At 42.9% G+C, this 15,206-nt stretch overlaps 1 protein-coding gene across 5 annotated transcripts in view; it reads right to left on the minus strand.

Moving 5' to 3' along the window:
* Nucleotides 1-243: 243 nt before the first annotated feature.
* Lrch1 (leucine rich repeats and calponin homology domain containing 1) overlaps nt 244-15,206 on the minus strand; it is a 197,454-nt gene continuing 182,491 nt past the window's right edge. For 2 of the 5 annotated variants that reach the window (XM_036199045.1, XM_036199042.1), the window contains exon 20: nt 246-2,671. In XM_036199045.1, the coding sequence (XP_036054938.1) occupies nt 2,561-2,671 (111 nt within the window). In that variant the 3' untranslated portion in view covers nt 246-2,560. Of the gene's footprint in view, nt 2,672-9,224; nt 11,084-15,206 lie in introns of those variants that run through there. The other 3 variants (XM_036199043.1, XM_036199041.1, XM_036199044.1) reach the window with 2 other exon arrangements.

Consider the following 15,206-nt stretch of genomic DNA (forward strand, 5'->3'; position numbering starts at 1 on the left):
TAATTTATAAATTAATTTAGTAAGATTCTAACTGTAAGTATTGAAATAGAAGTTATAAGAGGAGTTACACATATATGTTATAAACATAGTTATATTCATGTATTATTCACAATGTATGATTGATAAGGCCTATTTCAGCAATGGTACTCTATATTTGTGTGTGTGTGTGTGTGTGTGTGTGTGTGTGTGTGTGTGTGTGTGAAGAGTCAACATTAGCATCAGAGTGATAAGTCAATCCAAAGGTGGTTGGTACAAGTTCAAAATTTTAATGGCTGTTAAATAATAAAAAGGTTTGCACTATATACATTCTGTCTACTTATCATACTCTCAGCCAGCCATGCACATTTCATTGCACATATAAACAGTGTACAAGGATCTTGAACACATCTTATCCATATAAGAACTGCATTTAAAAAAAAATTTACAAAATACTGAAGCCATTTGTATGATACAGCCAATTTCAAGAAAATTGTGGAAATTAATATCAAAAGAAATCTTTTAATTTTGAAAAAAAAATACCCAAAAGTAATGGTTATGGAGCTTCATGTCACCAGAGATACATGTAAAAATATATTTCAGGACGCCGCGCTGCAATGCCGTGAAGGTGCGGCCTTCTAAACCCTTGTGTACATCAGCTCTGAATGCTGCTCCAGTTGAGTACACTCTGTTAAAAATCCTCTCATCTTTACATTGTTATACCATTTGACAAAACAGGTATTTGTGCAGTACAGAAAAGTAGTAAAATATATTTATGTTAAAGTGCACAGTACATTTGATAGGAAGTTTTCTAGCTGCCTGTCTGAATCCCCATGTTCAGAATCCCTCCATCCTTCCTGGTGGAGGGTCAGTTTCTCTTGAATGCACTCATTCATCCTGAAGTCTTTTGTATCTACCTTGACGGTCCCCTACTGTGGCTACTGTTGCTCTAGAAACTGCCAATGGCTTTGTACAGAGGTGAAAGTGCAGTCAGTATCCACAGGCTTTTGACCAATGACTGGGGTATCCATCCATACCGACAGCATGAGTGTGCATGGGTGTGACTGGCCGGCATAGTCCCGTGAAGCCTTCGGCGAAGCTCTCCCACCGACAGGATGGGACGGGCTCCTCTCCTGGGCTGGCTCCTTTCTAGCACTAGTGTGCTGATCTTTGCTCCCCACTGGCTGCTCACACACTCCACCTACTTGACCTTCTCTCAGTCTGCTTGGCTGTGCATGTAGCTCCCACCAGAGGCCCCATGACCCACTCACTCACTTCCCAAGTTTCATACCAGACACTAGGAAACTTCCCAGTCTGGACTCTTTAAAAAGCACCAGCTCGATTACAATAAAAACAAACATGTCTACATTTCGGAATCTCTCCCTCTTTGAATGCCGGCAGTCGTAACAAGTGCTGGTTTCCTGAATCAAGCTCTATAACCCTTTCAGTTAGACGTCATCCTCCATCATCTCCACTTTCTCATTCATTTCTTCAACATCTACCTTTGGTGCTAGATGCGCCTCGATTACCCAAAACACAGTGCGAAATTATACTTCAAGACATATGCTGAACACTTCCCACTTCTATGTTAAAATGTGAATGTTTTGTGCATAGCAAAAGAAACATGAATCAAAAATAAAAACCTGTTCACATTTCATCTTCAAGTTTAATGTGTCTTTTTTTTTTTCCACATAGCTATTTACAAATAACTTTGGGGTGCTCTCTTGATTTCAGTCAGTTCAGTATACTATGCAACAAGAGGGCTGCTGGAATGTAGGAAACTGGATGGAATGCAGAAATATAAATAAGAACGACGTTCCGCAAATCAAAAGGGGGATTATCACCTCCCCAGAAAACAGCTCTCTGTCACAGAAGCACGTGTTTCTTGTTTAAATTTTTTTTTTTTTTTTTTTCTGAATCATATACACCAGGAAATAGGAACACTGAGACCTGGAACTCCTACATGCCCAAGAGGCTTGACAATAACTCAGTATTTATAATATTAAAATAAATTGTTTAACCACAAAAAAGCAGTAATAAAATAGTTTCCTAATTTACAATTTGCATCCAAAGGATGAATAACGACTCACTAATAAATAATATTTATATAAATATTTTGTATGTTGAAAATAGTTTCTCAAAAAAGGCAATGGTCTCAAGAAACATCTTGAAAAAAATTTGGTGGCAAAAAAACCTGACTGCATTCCCCTCCCACCCCTGATTCTACAAGGAGTTTGGTTTTGGTAAGACGGACGGACGGACGGACTCGCTGTGAAACGGCTGTGCTTGGCGTTTGGTAATGGCAGTCGGTGAGTGTGGAAGGGATGAAGGAGGCTGAAAAGGCAATGGTGTGCTACTCAGTTCTCTGCCAGCTCCCTCACTGGCTGTCAGATAATACCCGTCCAACCTGAACCCTGGAGGCCAACTCTAAAAGGTCCTGAATCCTTCCATAGGCTGAAACCCTGTCAACGAAGCTTGTCAGGGAACTGGCAGGCGGTGAGGGCGGGGAGCCGGTGCCAGGAGCAGAGCTGGGAGTCCCTGCTCTGGGTAGAGTCCGGGCCCACCCAGCGGAGAGGGCTTGGTCTCATGTGAACAGGGCTTTTGTGACGGTGACGTCCAACAGCGCTTGAACAGTCATGCCCACTTTGACCAGGCCTTTCTCTTCAAGGATGTGATGAGGCAGACAGAGCTTTTCCTAAAAGGAAGAACAAAACATCAGCGTTCAGATGATGATGGGTCAAGGACAGTAAACCCTCGCTACATCATGCACGGGAATTGGGGTGCGCAGGGCCACATGGCTGTGCCGCTTGCTTCCCTTGGCCTGTGCTCCCTCCAATGGTGACAAGCCATGGCCGAAGCCTTTTCTGGGTTTGCAGGAAAATGATTTCTCATGTGTGAAGGTTGTTCCAGAAGGTTCTTAAACACACCCAACTCTGTATTAGATCTAAACATTTTTCACTAAATAATTGAGTAACATGGAGTAAACACACACATACACACACACACACACACACACACACACACACACACGGAGGGAGGGAGGGAGGGAGGGAGGGAGGGAGGGAGGGAGGGAGGGAGGGAGGGAGGGAGGGAGGGGGAGAGAGAGAGAGAGAGAATATTATAGCTTCCAGCCATGGCATTTTAAAGGAACTCAATGACTCATGTACACAGACTACAGATGGTTATGATGGTCAGCAGCCTTGATTTAATTCATTTTGTTCTGTGATTTCTATTTTATGTGCATGAGTGTTTTGGCTGCATGTATGTCTATGCATCATATGTATGCCTGGTACCTGTAAGTCAGAAGAGACAGTGAATTCCCCAGAACTGGGGTTACAGGCAGTTTTGAGCTAGCATGTGGGTGCTGGGACCCAAATCCAGTTCCTCTACAAAAGCAGAAAGTGCTCTTAACCACTGAGCCATCTCTCTAGCTCTAGTTTTTAATTTTCCGTCTTAGGCGTGCCTATGTATCTGTGTGGGAGTATGTGCACATGAATGTGTTGTCCATGGAGACCGGAAGAGGAGCTGGAGTTACAGGCCTGATGGGGTGACTGGACAGAATTTGGGTCCTTTGCTGGAGCAGTACCCACTCTGAACTACTGAGCCATCTCTCCAGCCTCTACATAAGGCATCTAACACAGCTCCCAATGACCTCTCCTTGAAAGTTCTTTCCTTTAAACTGGCAAAGACATCCATCACGTTCTACTTCTGTGTGTGGGAAATGCCTGATGCCCAGTACTAAGGGAAATGACCTCGAGCCGTCCTTGTGTACACCATCTTCCATACGCCACAAAGCAGTTTACACAGTAACATGAAAAGACGTTTGCACCTTTGTTATTTGGCCATGTCCCACTACCACATGGGGGATTCTCCTTCTACTATACCTTCTTTGGTGGGAAAAGACCCCACAACTCTTACATCTGAGGGTCCGTCTTCCTCCTGTCTCTTTCTTTTCTATATAACTGAATTTTTGTATTCTTTCCCAATGTCTCTAGAACATTTTCCTCCAACCGCTGGTAATTTCTATGAAATTAGTTTTCTTTTCTTTCCCTTCCCCTTTTCCTTTCTCTCTCTTTTTCCCCTCCCCCACACCCCCTTCAGTGACCCTCTAAGTGAGATCATGTGATTTTTGTTTTTCTGTGCCTTTGTTTAACTTAATAGTGTCCTCCAGGATCCTGAATGTTGCCACTATGCAGAGAATTTCTTTTAGAAGGCTGAGCAGCACTATCGCTGAGCAGAGTTTAAATGGGATCTGCATTTGGGTGCAGGGGGTGGAGTGTGTTTATTAGCAGCAAGCCCAGTCCTGGCAACAAGACTGCTTTCTTCATGTAACTTGATGAAGAATCAGATCTTCCTGCCAACGTCTGACTGCAGACTCCCTACAAATCACCATAGACAAAGGCAAGGCACTGTGAGCATAGACCTTCAAAGGTATGCCCTAGTAACTGCAGAAACTTCTTCCACATTCTCAAAAAGCCAGTGTGTCCTGTACTCTGTCTCCTCTTCTCTCTAGTTCATATGCCTTGCCTAAGAGAGGCTTGGCCGGGCGGTGGTGGTGCACGCCTTTAATCCCAGCACTCAGAAGGCAGAGGCAGGCAGATCTTCGTGAGTTTGAGGCCAGCCTGGTCTACAGAGTGAGTTCCAGGAGAGCCAGGGCTGATACACAGAGAAGGCTTGGACCCCAGGCCTTAGGAAATGGTCACGTGGCAACGTAGGAACAATTTTGCCATGCCTTCAAGTACTTGTGGAGAGCCAAACAGGATGATCTTCTCTGTAACATGTTAGGCAATCATGTAAGTTTACACTGCCAGTCAATCTAACAGCCAAATGTCAAGGGAAGAAAGGATGGAGGCCATGTGTGACTGGAATTCAGAGTGAGCCATGACCCAGGTTAGGAGGAATGGTGACTCAGGACATCTGTAACTAGAAGACAGTACCCATCCTTTTCTGTACAGGCCAGGAAATCTGTAAGCTCCATTGTTCCTCCGTCATAGCTGGTTAAAGGGGCAGAGGTATGTCCTCCTCATTCTTGACCTTCCCAGCACCCAAGATCACCTCTGACCCAGGAGGAAATTATAAACACTTAATACAGCTAAGTTTCTGGTGTCAGGCATTATTTTGGAAAGGGGGTGGGGGGGAAAGAGGATGTGTATGTGAACATTTCATGCCATAGGCTAAAATCAATTTAAAACTATCAGTTAAATGTTTTTTTTTTTTTTTTAAAAAACAACTCTAAATGCCTTTGAGTAAAAGGAAATAATACTTATGTATTTATTTGTTGTATGTGTGTCTGCATGGATTTATATGTACCATATATGTGTATGCACATGTACACAGATGCCAGGGAATCTAGTTGGATTCCCTGGAATTAGAGTTACAGGGGGATATGAGCCAACCCAGGTCCACAAGAGCAGTCTTACACAGTCAGGGTCAGACTCCAGGCCTATAAAGACATATTTACAAAGTGCGAAGAAAAAATCAAAACAGTATAAACTTAAAAATGTGACATTTCCATTTGAAAAGTGAAAAAAAAAATCCCACTTAATGAAACGGTCAACAAACAAACAAAAATAGCCTGTAAAAGTGTGTATTTGCACCAAATTACAGAAGGCTTTGTGTGATTACAAGCTCAACCAAATTACTGAGAGATCACTAGGTACATAGAAAGGTGGTAGGGCATGTTTGTAATCCAGAACCCAGGAGGTGGAGTCAGGAGGTTCAGATGTTTAAAGCCTGCCTATGCTACATGAAACTCAATCAGTTAGATCTCCAAATAGCTTTGTTTAAGACAGTGGCAGGACATTTGATTCTCAACCTAACCTACCTACATCATGGCTTGGCCCAGCGTCTACCACACAAAGGCTCAGAACAGTTACATTAGCTTACAGTTGGGCAAAACCATCTCATACAAATTTTATTCTATACCTATGTAGAAGGTAGATTCTATATAGTGAATAGCTCGTGTAGTTTATTGAGTCCTATACTGAAAGTGGAAAATAAAAGGTTATTTATAATGGCACCATCTTATGTGTGGAAAATCCTAACTGAATATCATTAAGTCAGGAACCATCTGTAAACACAAATAGAAACATGTCCCTCATAATCTTCCTTTTTCTTTTCATTCAGGCCCACCCAGAGGTGGCCTCAGAGCATAGCTTGGAATTATCTAAGAAAACTAGCCTAAAAGGCCAGAAACCATCTAAAGATAGAGCAGTCCCAGGAATTCCACCACAGGCCTGGAAAGAACACGGGATCTAACTCCAGGTGCTGTTTGGAAAGATAAGCACAGAGATCCTGCAGAAATGGAGAGCAGGGTCAACCAATTTGTGACAGAGGCCACTTTCCATCACAACGGTTGTCTCCCTGCATCTCCCCAAGGTGGGCTCAGACATCGGAATGGGATTGGAGTTGCTGTAGATTTACTTTGGGACCAGGGTGGCAGAGAAGAGCAAGGGCATCGAAGAGCCAGGCAGGTCAGGTGCCACCTCCAGAGACCCCTGTAGAAATGGACTTAAAGCAGAAAAGACTGTGCATGGTTACTGACTTCACATGAACTAAAACTGTCCTGCTGCAGGTTGTCAGAGGACTTGTTGAAAATGTGACAGAGGAGGCCTAGTCTATCCATGGGCATCCTGTGCTGGTATTTTTTAAACAAGGCGAAATCACAAATATGCTTAACAGTAACACTCAGATGCTTTTCAGAGCAGGTGTTCCATGATACTGCCCCAGTGGTGGAACCATTTAGGCCAGTGGTTCTCAATCTTCCTAATGCTGCGGCCCTTTAATACAGGTCCTCGTGATGTTGACACCAACCATAAAATTATTATCATTGCTACTTCATAACTGTAATTTTGTTACTGTTATGAATTGTAATGTTAATTATTTTGGAGATCTAAGTTTGCCAAAGGGGGCTTGACCCACAGATTGAGAATCACTAGATCAGGCTCTCTTATCCACACTCTCCTGAGCCACAGCCAATAGGATTAGAAAAGGCAGGCGAGCAATTGATGCTAACTGTGGGGAGTAAGGTTGGATGGCTGTCAGGGCCAGCTCTGCTTCCTCTGCAATGTTCTTCTGATGACTATACATGGCCGACCCCACTTCTAGGCCAGCTACTGGTCTAACGAAGTCCTTCGCACCAGCTTATTTCCCTTGGTTCAGCCTGTTTCTTGATATGAAACATTCTGAGACTGGATTGTGTGAAGCTTAAAGCACGTGTTATTTTAATGCATGAGAATGCAAAGGTCTAGCTCTGCCCCCATGGTCAATCTCTGGCTACTTTGTCCTGTGTTCTTTCCATTCCAGCCCCTTCTCACCCTATGTTATCCACACACATCCATCCCTCCACAGCCTTCCCACTCATTCCTAGCTTACACATCTTTCTAATCTTAGTGGGGACTTTACTGTTTCAGGGGATCTGCATGGCACCCCTTCATGAGTGTCAGGCCATCTTTCGATGTGTTTCACAGAACCCTGTAATTGACCCATCTCAGGTCCTTCTCACTGAATCCCTCTTGTTTTCTAATAAGTTTGTAGATCAGGGGTCCATAAACTAGGACCTGCAAGTTAATCCAATTTCTGATCGATTTTTGTGAATAAAGTTCTATTGGCACACAGAACTGCACATTGGCTCATGTATTCTGTATGCTGGTATTCATGATACAGTGACAATTTGGGAGGTTGCAACAGAGACCATCAGCCTAAAAAAATAAATCATAAAATATGTCTGGCCCTGCCCCCCAAACACTGAAACCTGGTATGGACTACAAACTTTCTGAGGACGGGGGCATGGATCTTGGGCACTATTTTATCTACAGAGCACAGTGCGCAGTGCACATTCAATATTCAAAGAACAACTGAATGAACCAAGAATGAACAAGACTGCAGGGAAAGCCCAGGACCGGAAGGGAAGTGAAAGGCACACATCCCACCTATCTAAAGGACTGTTTGTGGATAGGGAATTCTGAAGTCTCAAACCTAACCTTTAAATGCTCTGCAAGAACATTAAAATATTTTTCAGGAGCTGGGACACAGCCTAGAGGTATAAAATCTACTTAACATATGCAAGGCCTGAGGTGCACTTCCCAACACCCACACATTTTGACTTAACCTATAACCACTGTGCCGCTCTCAGGCGCTTGAAATCTAAACTCAGACTGGGACTGGCAAGAATTCTGGAGGCAATCCACACACTAAAATAATTTTTTTTTAACAAACAAATAGCATTGTGATAACAAGTGTATTTAATTAACCACTCTCACTGATAAAACAACTCAGCTGTCCTGCTTTGGGATTTAACAAGGTCCCTTTTCTGCAGTGTTAAGGACATTGACGTAACATGGCCCTGAAGTCCAGAAGGAGCCATTAGAAATGGGCTGTCACAAATTCTGGAACTCCTGACACTAAGTGGAACATTTTCAACCAATAGTAGGAATGGAAGAAAGAGATATATCATAAACGGCTACTGCAAAATAAATATGTAAACAGTCGTTCCTCTTTATCAAATATTAGGAGGGCATATTAAAACGTTCTTTCTTACAAGATGATGGGGACTTAGTATGTGGGACAAATCACAAAACTGGATCCCTGACCACTCCTCAACCTCTAGGCAGACCAGTCAGGGGTCCCCAGCTGAGCTGAAATGGCAGGTGTCTGGGGCCTTGGAGAAACGCCCCAGAGAGGCTCAATATTCCAAACAGAAATTAATGGCTCGCTCACACTAAGCAAAATGACTCACTCCAAGTTTTGCATGAAGGGCTGAATTAACTATGTTCTGTGAGTGACCATACTTTATAATGAAAAAATATCATCACAGCAAATCCCAAGGGGAGCAAGCAGCACATAAGGGTGTAAACCAATGACATGAGAAATGAAAAGCGTAGCCAAGGGATCCTCAGGATACCAGGGGAGAAATACATAGAAAGTCAAATGCTGAACCTCAAATCTAATCTCATGAAATTGTTTGACTCACTGGATTTTTATTCAGAGTATTTTTCCTTGAGCCAGCAGCTCAGAATGTTTTTTCTTTTCCTCTTTCCCCCCATTATAAAGCCGCAATGGAAAAAAAAAAATCCAAACAAATGGCAGTAACTGAAGGGAAGTCCCCATGCTTGTGGCCGAGCTGGGTGGAAATGCCAAGAGCCACTCTGGGTACCCATGGACAAATGTATCAACGGGCCAAGAAAAAACTTGGATTAATCACCCAAATTGTGTTTATTAAGCAATTTATGGCTCGGGTGCTCACCAGACACAGTACAAAGGGATTTTATTGTTACAGATGGAAAAATACAAGATAGCACCAAAGGCATTTAGTACATCTGTGGTTATTTAGACACAACACATGTCCAACAACTTCACATACCCTGTATTCACCACTCAACACAAAGCTGGGAGGAAAGGGCTCAGACCATCTCACATCTTACCATGTAAAGAAATGTTTCCTGTTTAAAAAAATTCAGGTCTGATTTAGCAGCAAGGAACCTTTATAAATATATCCTTTCAAGTATGGAGGTTTTTCAGACTCTCATCTTCCCTGTACACATGAATAGGTTCAGAAAAATAAGATAATATTCTTAGCAGCCATATCTGAGGAATGTCCGCATCTCAGCAAACTAGAAATTTACCTTGAGGACAGTAACTCCATCATCCTCCCCACCCAAGAAGCAGCATTTGGCAAGAAGGATCTAAAATGAAGCAGGTGATGGTAGCTGGAGCTTGCAGCGGGACTTCTCATATCGTAAAGAGACATCCCAGGACTCAGCCAGATCTGGCAGTACGTTAAAGTCTACCATTTTTTTTCTTTAATTAAAAACTCATCACTTTGCTCCAAAGACTGAGAGTTGATAATGTAAGCCTTTAAAAACAGACTTAAAAACAAAACAGTTAGGTAGTTAATATCTCTGGAACAAAGGCCAAATGGACATTCAAAGTAAATGGAGAAAAACAGCATTCATTGAAAATGAAGAGTCATCTTATCCTTGGCTGCTGCCATAGTAACCCACGGCCCCAGTACCAAGAATGTTCCAAGGCCCATAGATTTATTTGAGACTGATAGTCAAAATACGTGACATATCATGAAAGGAAAATGACCCAATACATTATGCAAAAATAGAAATTCCTTCTATAAAACACTTTTCTCAGAGCCCCAGAACAGACCTAAGGAAAAGGAAAAGCGGTGTAAGCAGATCCATATCCACCAGGTGGCGCTCTAACAGAAAGGCACTTCCCCAGAATATGCCTGCATAGGGCAGAGACCGCATGCTCTGGTGGACTTGGGCGGCAACCCTTCTGAGTGCCCTTCACAATTCCCTTGCAGCAAACAAGGAGGATTCCACCTAACCAGCCAGCAAAGCAGTCATTCTCCAGATAAGACTTCTCAACTTGGTCCACAATGGCATCATCAGAGATTTTTATGAATTATACTTGGGCCAAAATGCTGGCATCTCATCTCTGCAAGGCAACCCTCCCTCTACAATTCAATTCCCAGTCCTGAATTAGGACAGGCATCAAGTCTCAAGACTCCCATATGCTAAATCCAGCCTGTTCTGTCCTGGTTCTCCCTATCCACTACCCAGAGCAGCAAAGGCTCATGGGAGAAAGCAGGGCCTATACAGCACTGCTGCACGTACTACGTGCATGAAGGAACATGAGGTATGGACTGACAGGCTTTGCTGTCGCTGTTGCTTTTCAGTTAAGTGAAAGAAATTACCCAATGGGAATTGCATTCTACAAAGTTTGTGCTTCTGGAAAAATCTGGTTCAGAAATGTTCACATTCATACTCAATAGCTTACTGAAGAGATGACAGGGATGGGAGTTTGCAAGGCAAAGGCTCCAATGGAGGAAGAAGCTGGGATGGACCAGGGTGCCAGAGCAGAGCATTTAGACGCGCACATGCAGGAGTTAGGCAGACAGAGCGTTCCAGCGGTAAGTGATATAGACCAGTACTATAAAGAGAACATGGACAAGACAGAAGCCTATAAGGTCCCTGGAGCGGAGGGCAGAAGTTGGTTGTGGGGGTTTCTCCCCGAGTGCCAGCAGAGTGTCAACAGTCTTTCGAATGTGACGAAAATCCAACTGCAGGATGTCATACGGAGAGCAGAGGTCGGCCTAATCCCAGGGCAGCCATTAGAACAGAAAGAGACAGTGCATACAATTAACACCACACGGAAGAAAAACTGGAAATAAACACACATTTATGGTTACTGGCAAATAGCAGGAGTCAACCCTTACTTCAAGTACAACAGTCCATGACCAAAGTAGAATCCCCCAGTGTTCCCTAGGTAAACTGGATAAGAAACGCCATCCCCAGTCACACCATGGCCACTGTGCGCTGTGCAATTTATACACCCGTTCTGGAATTAGAAAGGCCTTAGTAGTGAAATGGTATTAGGTGCTCAGCAGCAGCACAAAAACATGAGCTTTTTATTCAGGCCAATTGAGGGCTTAAACTTACTAAAGGGAAAATACAAATCTTAAAATTGAATCTTCAATCTTTTGGGGGTTGGGATGGGGTATGGAGTCAGGGTTTCATGATGCAGCTCAGGATGGCCTCAAATCCAGAAGCCTCCAGACTTGGCCTCCCAGGCACTGAGAGTATGTAAGAGTACGCTAAAGAGGGCCTCTGTGGTATGCAGTAGCAAAGCTAACACGCAATAGGTTATTATCTACATCCCTTTACTAGTATGTAAGTATGGAAGGATGCCTCAGCCTGTGTTTTATCTCCATGCAGTGTGTGTATAATATTTCGGTGTGCAGACTTCTGAGCATCTCTCTTGGCCCAACATTGTCAGGATGCAGTTTTCTCACACACTAAATTTCTGAACCAGGAGACTTTGTTTTGTTTTGGGTTTTTGTTGTTGTTTTTAAAGACAGGGTCTCACTTAATATGTAGAGCAAGGTGGTCTTGAATTCATAGAGATCTACCTGCCTCTGCCTCAAGTGCTAGCTTTAAAGGTGTATACCCCAACACCGGGTCTGAAACAGGATTCTAAGTCATGCAGCTCAAAATGAACAACAATTATAACTTGTATACCAGTAAGGAAGAAAAGCTGTGTTTTGCTTTCAACGTAAACAAAGACAGACAGTATTTGTGACATATTTCACAAATACAATTTCCAAGTGAGCAAAGCATTTTAAATACCTATTATATGTTTGTATATACCTTGCTGGAGTTGTTAGCCTTTTATTGTGGCTTCCTTGATAAGTATACCAATCCCAACTGAAAGGCTATTCAAGGTCTCATCTTGCCTGTATCCTCAGAGTTCAGCCTGATACTCTCAGGTAAGATACCAGGTGGGTTGATGATGATGGAAACCCTTTATGATGGCAGAGATGTTCTTAACACAAGGTATTTTAAATATTTATTTGAATGTTATATGTGTCTGTATGTACCCTGAGCATATGTGTTCATGTGTAGTATCCACAAGAAGCCCTGGATGCCCTGGAGTAGAATTTACAGACTGCCCTGAGCTGTCGTGCATGGGTGCTGGGAGCAGAACTCCTGTTCTCCTGAAGAGTCGCAAGTGCTCTTAACCAATAAGCCATCTCTCCAGACCCAACGAAAGATATTTTAAGATTAACAAATAATGTTAAATCTACACAATCTCCCATGTTTTCCCAGTGTATCTCAAAGAACCAAGATAGCATGGAGAGTCCTCCCAAGAATTCAAACAGCCACACGTAAACTGGATCTTCCTGGGGGACAGATGCTGGCCATAACCTAATCGATGAGAACTCTCTCCTTCCCACAGAGAAGGTTTCCACTGCAGAAGAACGTTCTAGTGCATTGCTATATCTGACCATAATGTCTGAGAAAAGCGGACATAAGACGGAGGCTTAAACACACCTGAAATGTGACTTTCTCAGGGACCAGTGAAGTCTGAGAAAAGCGGACATAAGACGGAGGCTTAAACACAAATTGAAATGTCAGGGATGGTTAAGACACAGTTATAATCCCAGCCCTAAGAGGCTGAGAGTTTGGGGTCAGCTTGGGATACATAACAAGACTTTGTCAAGAAAAAAAGAAAAAAGAAAAGAAAAGCAAGCAAGAACACTAAGGAGGCACCACAGGTCAGCTCCCTAGTAGCTCTGTCAGAGGGTCCAGACTGCCATGCAGTTCTTAGGGTGCTTCTTCAGGTGAGGTGGACACTCTCAGAAGCACACTCTGGAGAAGTAAAGGACATAGGTCATAGAAGCTAGATGTAATTAAAGCAGACGATGCCTAATGTCTCAGGCTATGATCATTTAAATAAAAAATTATGCCCTTTAAGAAAAATGGTCAGGACTAAGTAGGCCTGATTACGAGGAAAATCACCATGACAACTGCCCTGTGTAATGTGGTGGGCACCACAGAGCCAACAGCCAGCAGCTCCAGCCCTAGAAGCAAGGCAAACCATAGAGGAAATTCCTAAGAGAACCTCCTGGGGTTTCCTGACCCTTTGGTACTTTCCCAAAATTGGCACTATTGAGAGGAATTCTGAGGTTACACTACTCTTTTATCTCTGAGAATTAAATGAGAAAACACTACATTTGCAGAGACTAAATGCTTTCATTTTTTTTAAAAAGAATACTTGTAATGAGTGAAAACATTTTCAAAACAGTTAATTCACTCTGAACTCTTCTGAAGCAAATGTTGATTTAATTTCCCATTATACGGAAAGAAAAATCACAACCAGCAGACTCTAAGAAATCAGTTGAGATTAAACACAAGGATGTGATTGAAATTGCGAATAAAGATTGACTCAGACGCTCCAAACACCAAGTGCTTACCAAAGGGAAATAGAGACAGATCTGGATGTCTGCCTGTCTAAAAAAAAAAGTAAATGAAAATCTTTGAGGCAATCTCACTGTGGCTTTCACTATGCTATAACTCACTATCTCTACCAGGCAGGCCTTGAACTCAGAGATCTGTCTGCCTCTACCTAAATTACTTATGAATGTTCTTTATGTTCTTTAACCATATGCTAGTTTATGTGCTCCATACATGCATATATAATGGACTTTCGTCATATTTACCCCTCTAGCTGGTCAGCTTCTTCCACCCAAATGCCCGCCCCTCCACTTTCACGTTTTTTTATTACTACTGAAGCCCAGATTCTGCATATAGGAAAAAACATGCAGTATCTGTCATTCTGAGTGTGGCTTATTTATCAAAGTGACGGTCTCCAGTTCTATCCATTTTCCTGCACACTAATATCATTTCATTCTACTCTACTGCTGGGGGAAACCTGCATTGTACAGATGGTTTGCTTTTTCCTTACCCACTCGTGTGAATGGCCATCTAGGTTGATTCCAAGCTTGCCTACTGGAAACAGTGCTTGCATGGGTATGCTCGTTATCTCTGTGAAATGCTGGTCTGGATTCCTTTAAGTGTGTACCCAGGAAAAGTACAGTTGGGTCCCATGGCAGTTTTTCAGGTTTCTGAGGAACTGCAATCTCAGCTTCCACAGCGGCTGGTGTAACATTTCCATCAACATGGAAATGCACCTTCACTAGCAGTTTGTTCTTTTGGCTTTTTGACTTTTTGTTTTTGTTTCATTTTATTTGAGACAGGGTTTCTCTGTGTTTCTTGCTGTGTAGACCAGGCTGGCCTCGAACTCACAGATCCACCTGCTTCTGCCTCCTGGAATGCTGGGATTAAAGGCGTGCGCCACCACTGCCCGGCAGTTTTCTGCTTTCCTAATGACATCCATTCTGACAGTGATAATTTGGTTTTTACATTCCCTGATGGCTAAGAACAATAAACATTTTTCCAGATATTGATTAACCATTTGCACTTTTTTCCTGTGAGTGGCCTCCTCCACTCCTTCATTTATTCACAGAACTTCCTCCTCTTTCAGGGTCTTGTCGCTGCTGAGTTGTGTCTGCATGCTGGCTCCTAACGTCTGTTGGCCGAGTTGTTGGCAAACGCTTTCGGCCCTTCCTTGGCGGTGAAGAATCCTTTAATCTGATGAAATCCCACTGGTGGACTGTTGCTGTCACTCATTCTCAGGGGCACTGCCTACCCCTTCATCTTCAAAGGTTTTCCTCCACCGCTTTCACATTTTTATGAAGATTTTTGACCCAATTTTAACTGACTTCTATACAAGATGAAAAGGGGGGAATCTAGTTTTATTCTTCTACATTCCAAGGTCCATTTCTCCCTGCATTATCTGTTAAAGAGGCCATCTTTCCTACAGTGCATGGCTTTGGTACCTCTGTTGATAATCACATGGCTAGAGTTGCAAGGGTT

This window comes from Onychomys torridus, chromosome 9 (genome assembly GCF_903995425.1).
Source record: "Onychomys torridus chromosome 9, mOncTor1.1, whole genome shotgun sequence".
Taxonomy (NCBI): domain Eukaryota; kingdom Metazoa; phylum Chordata; class Mammalia; order Rodentia; family Cricetidae; genus Onychomys; species Onychomys torridus.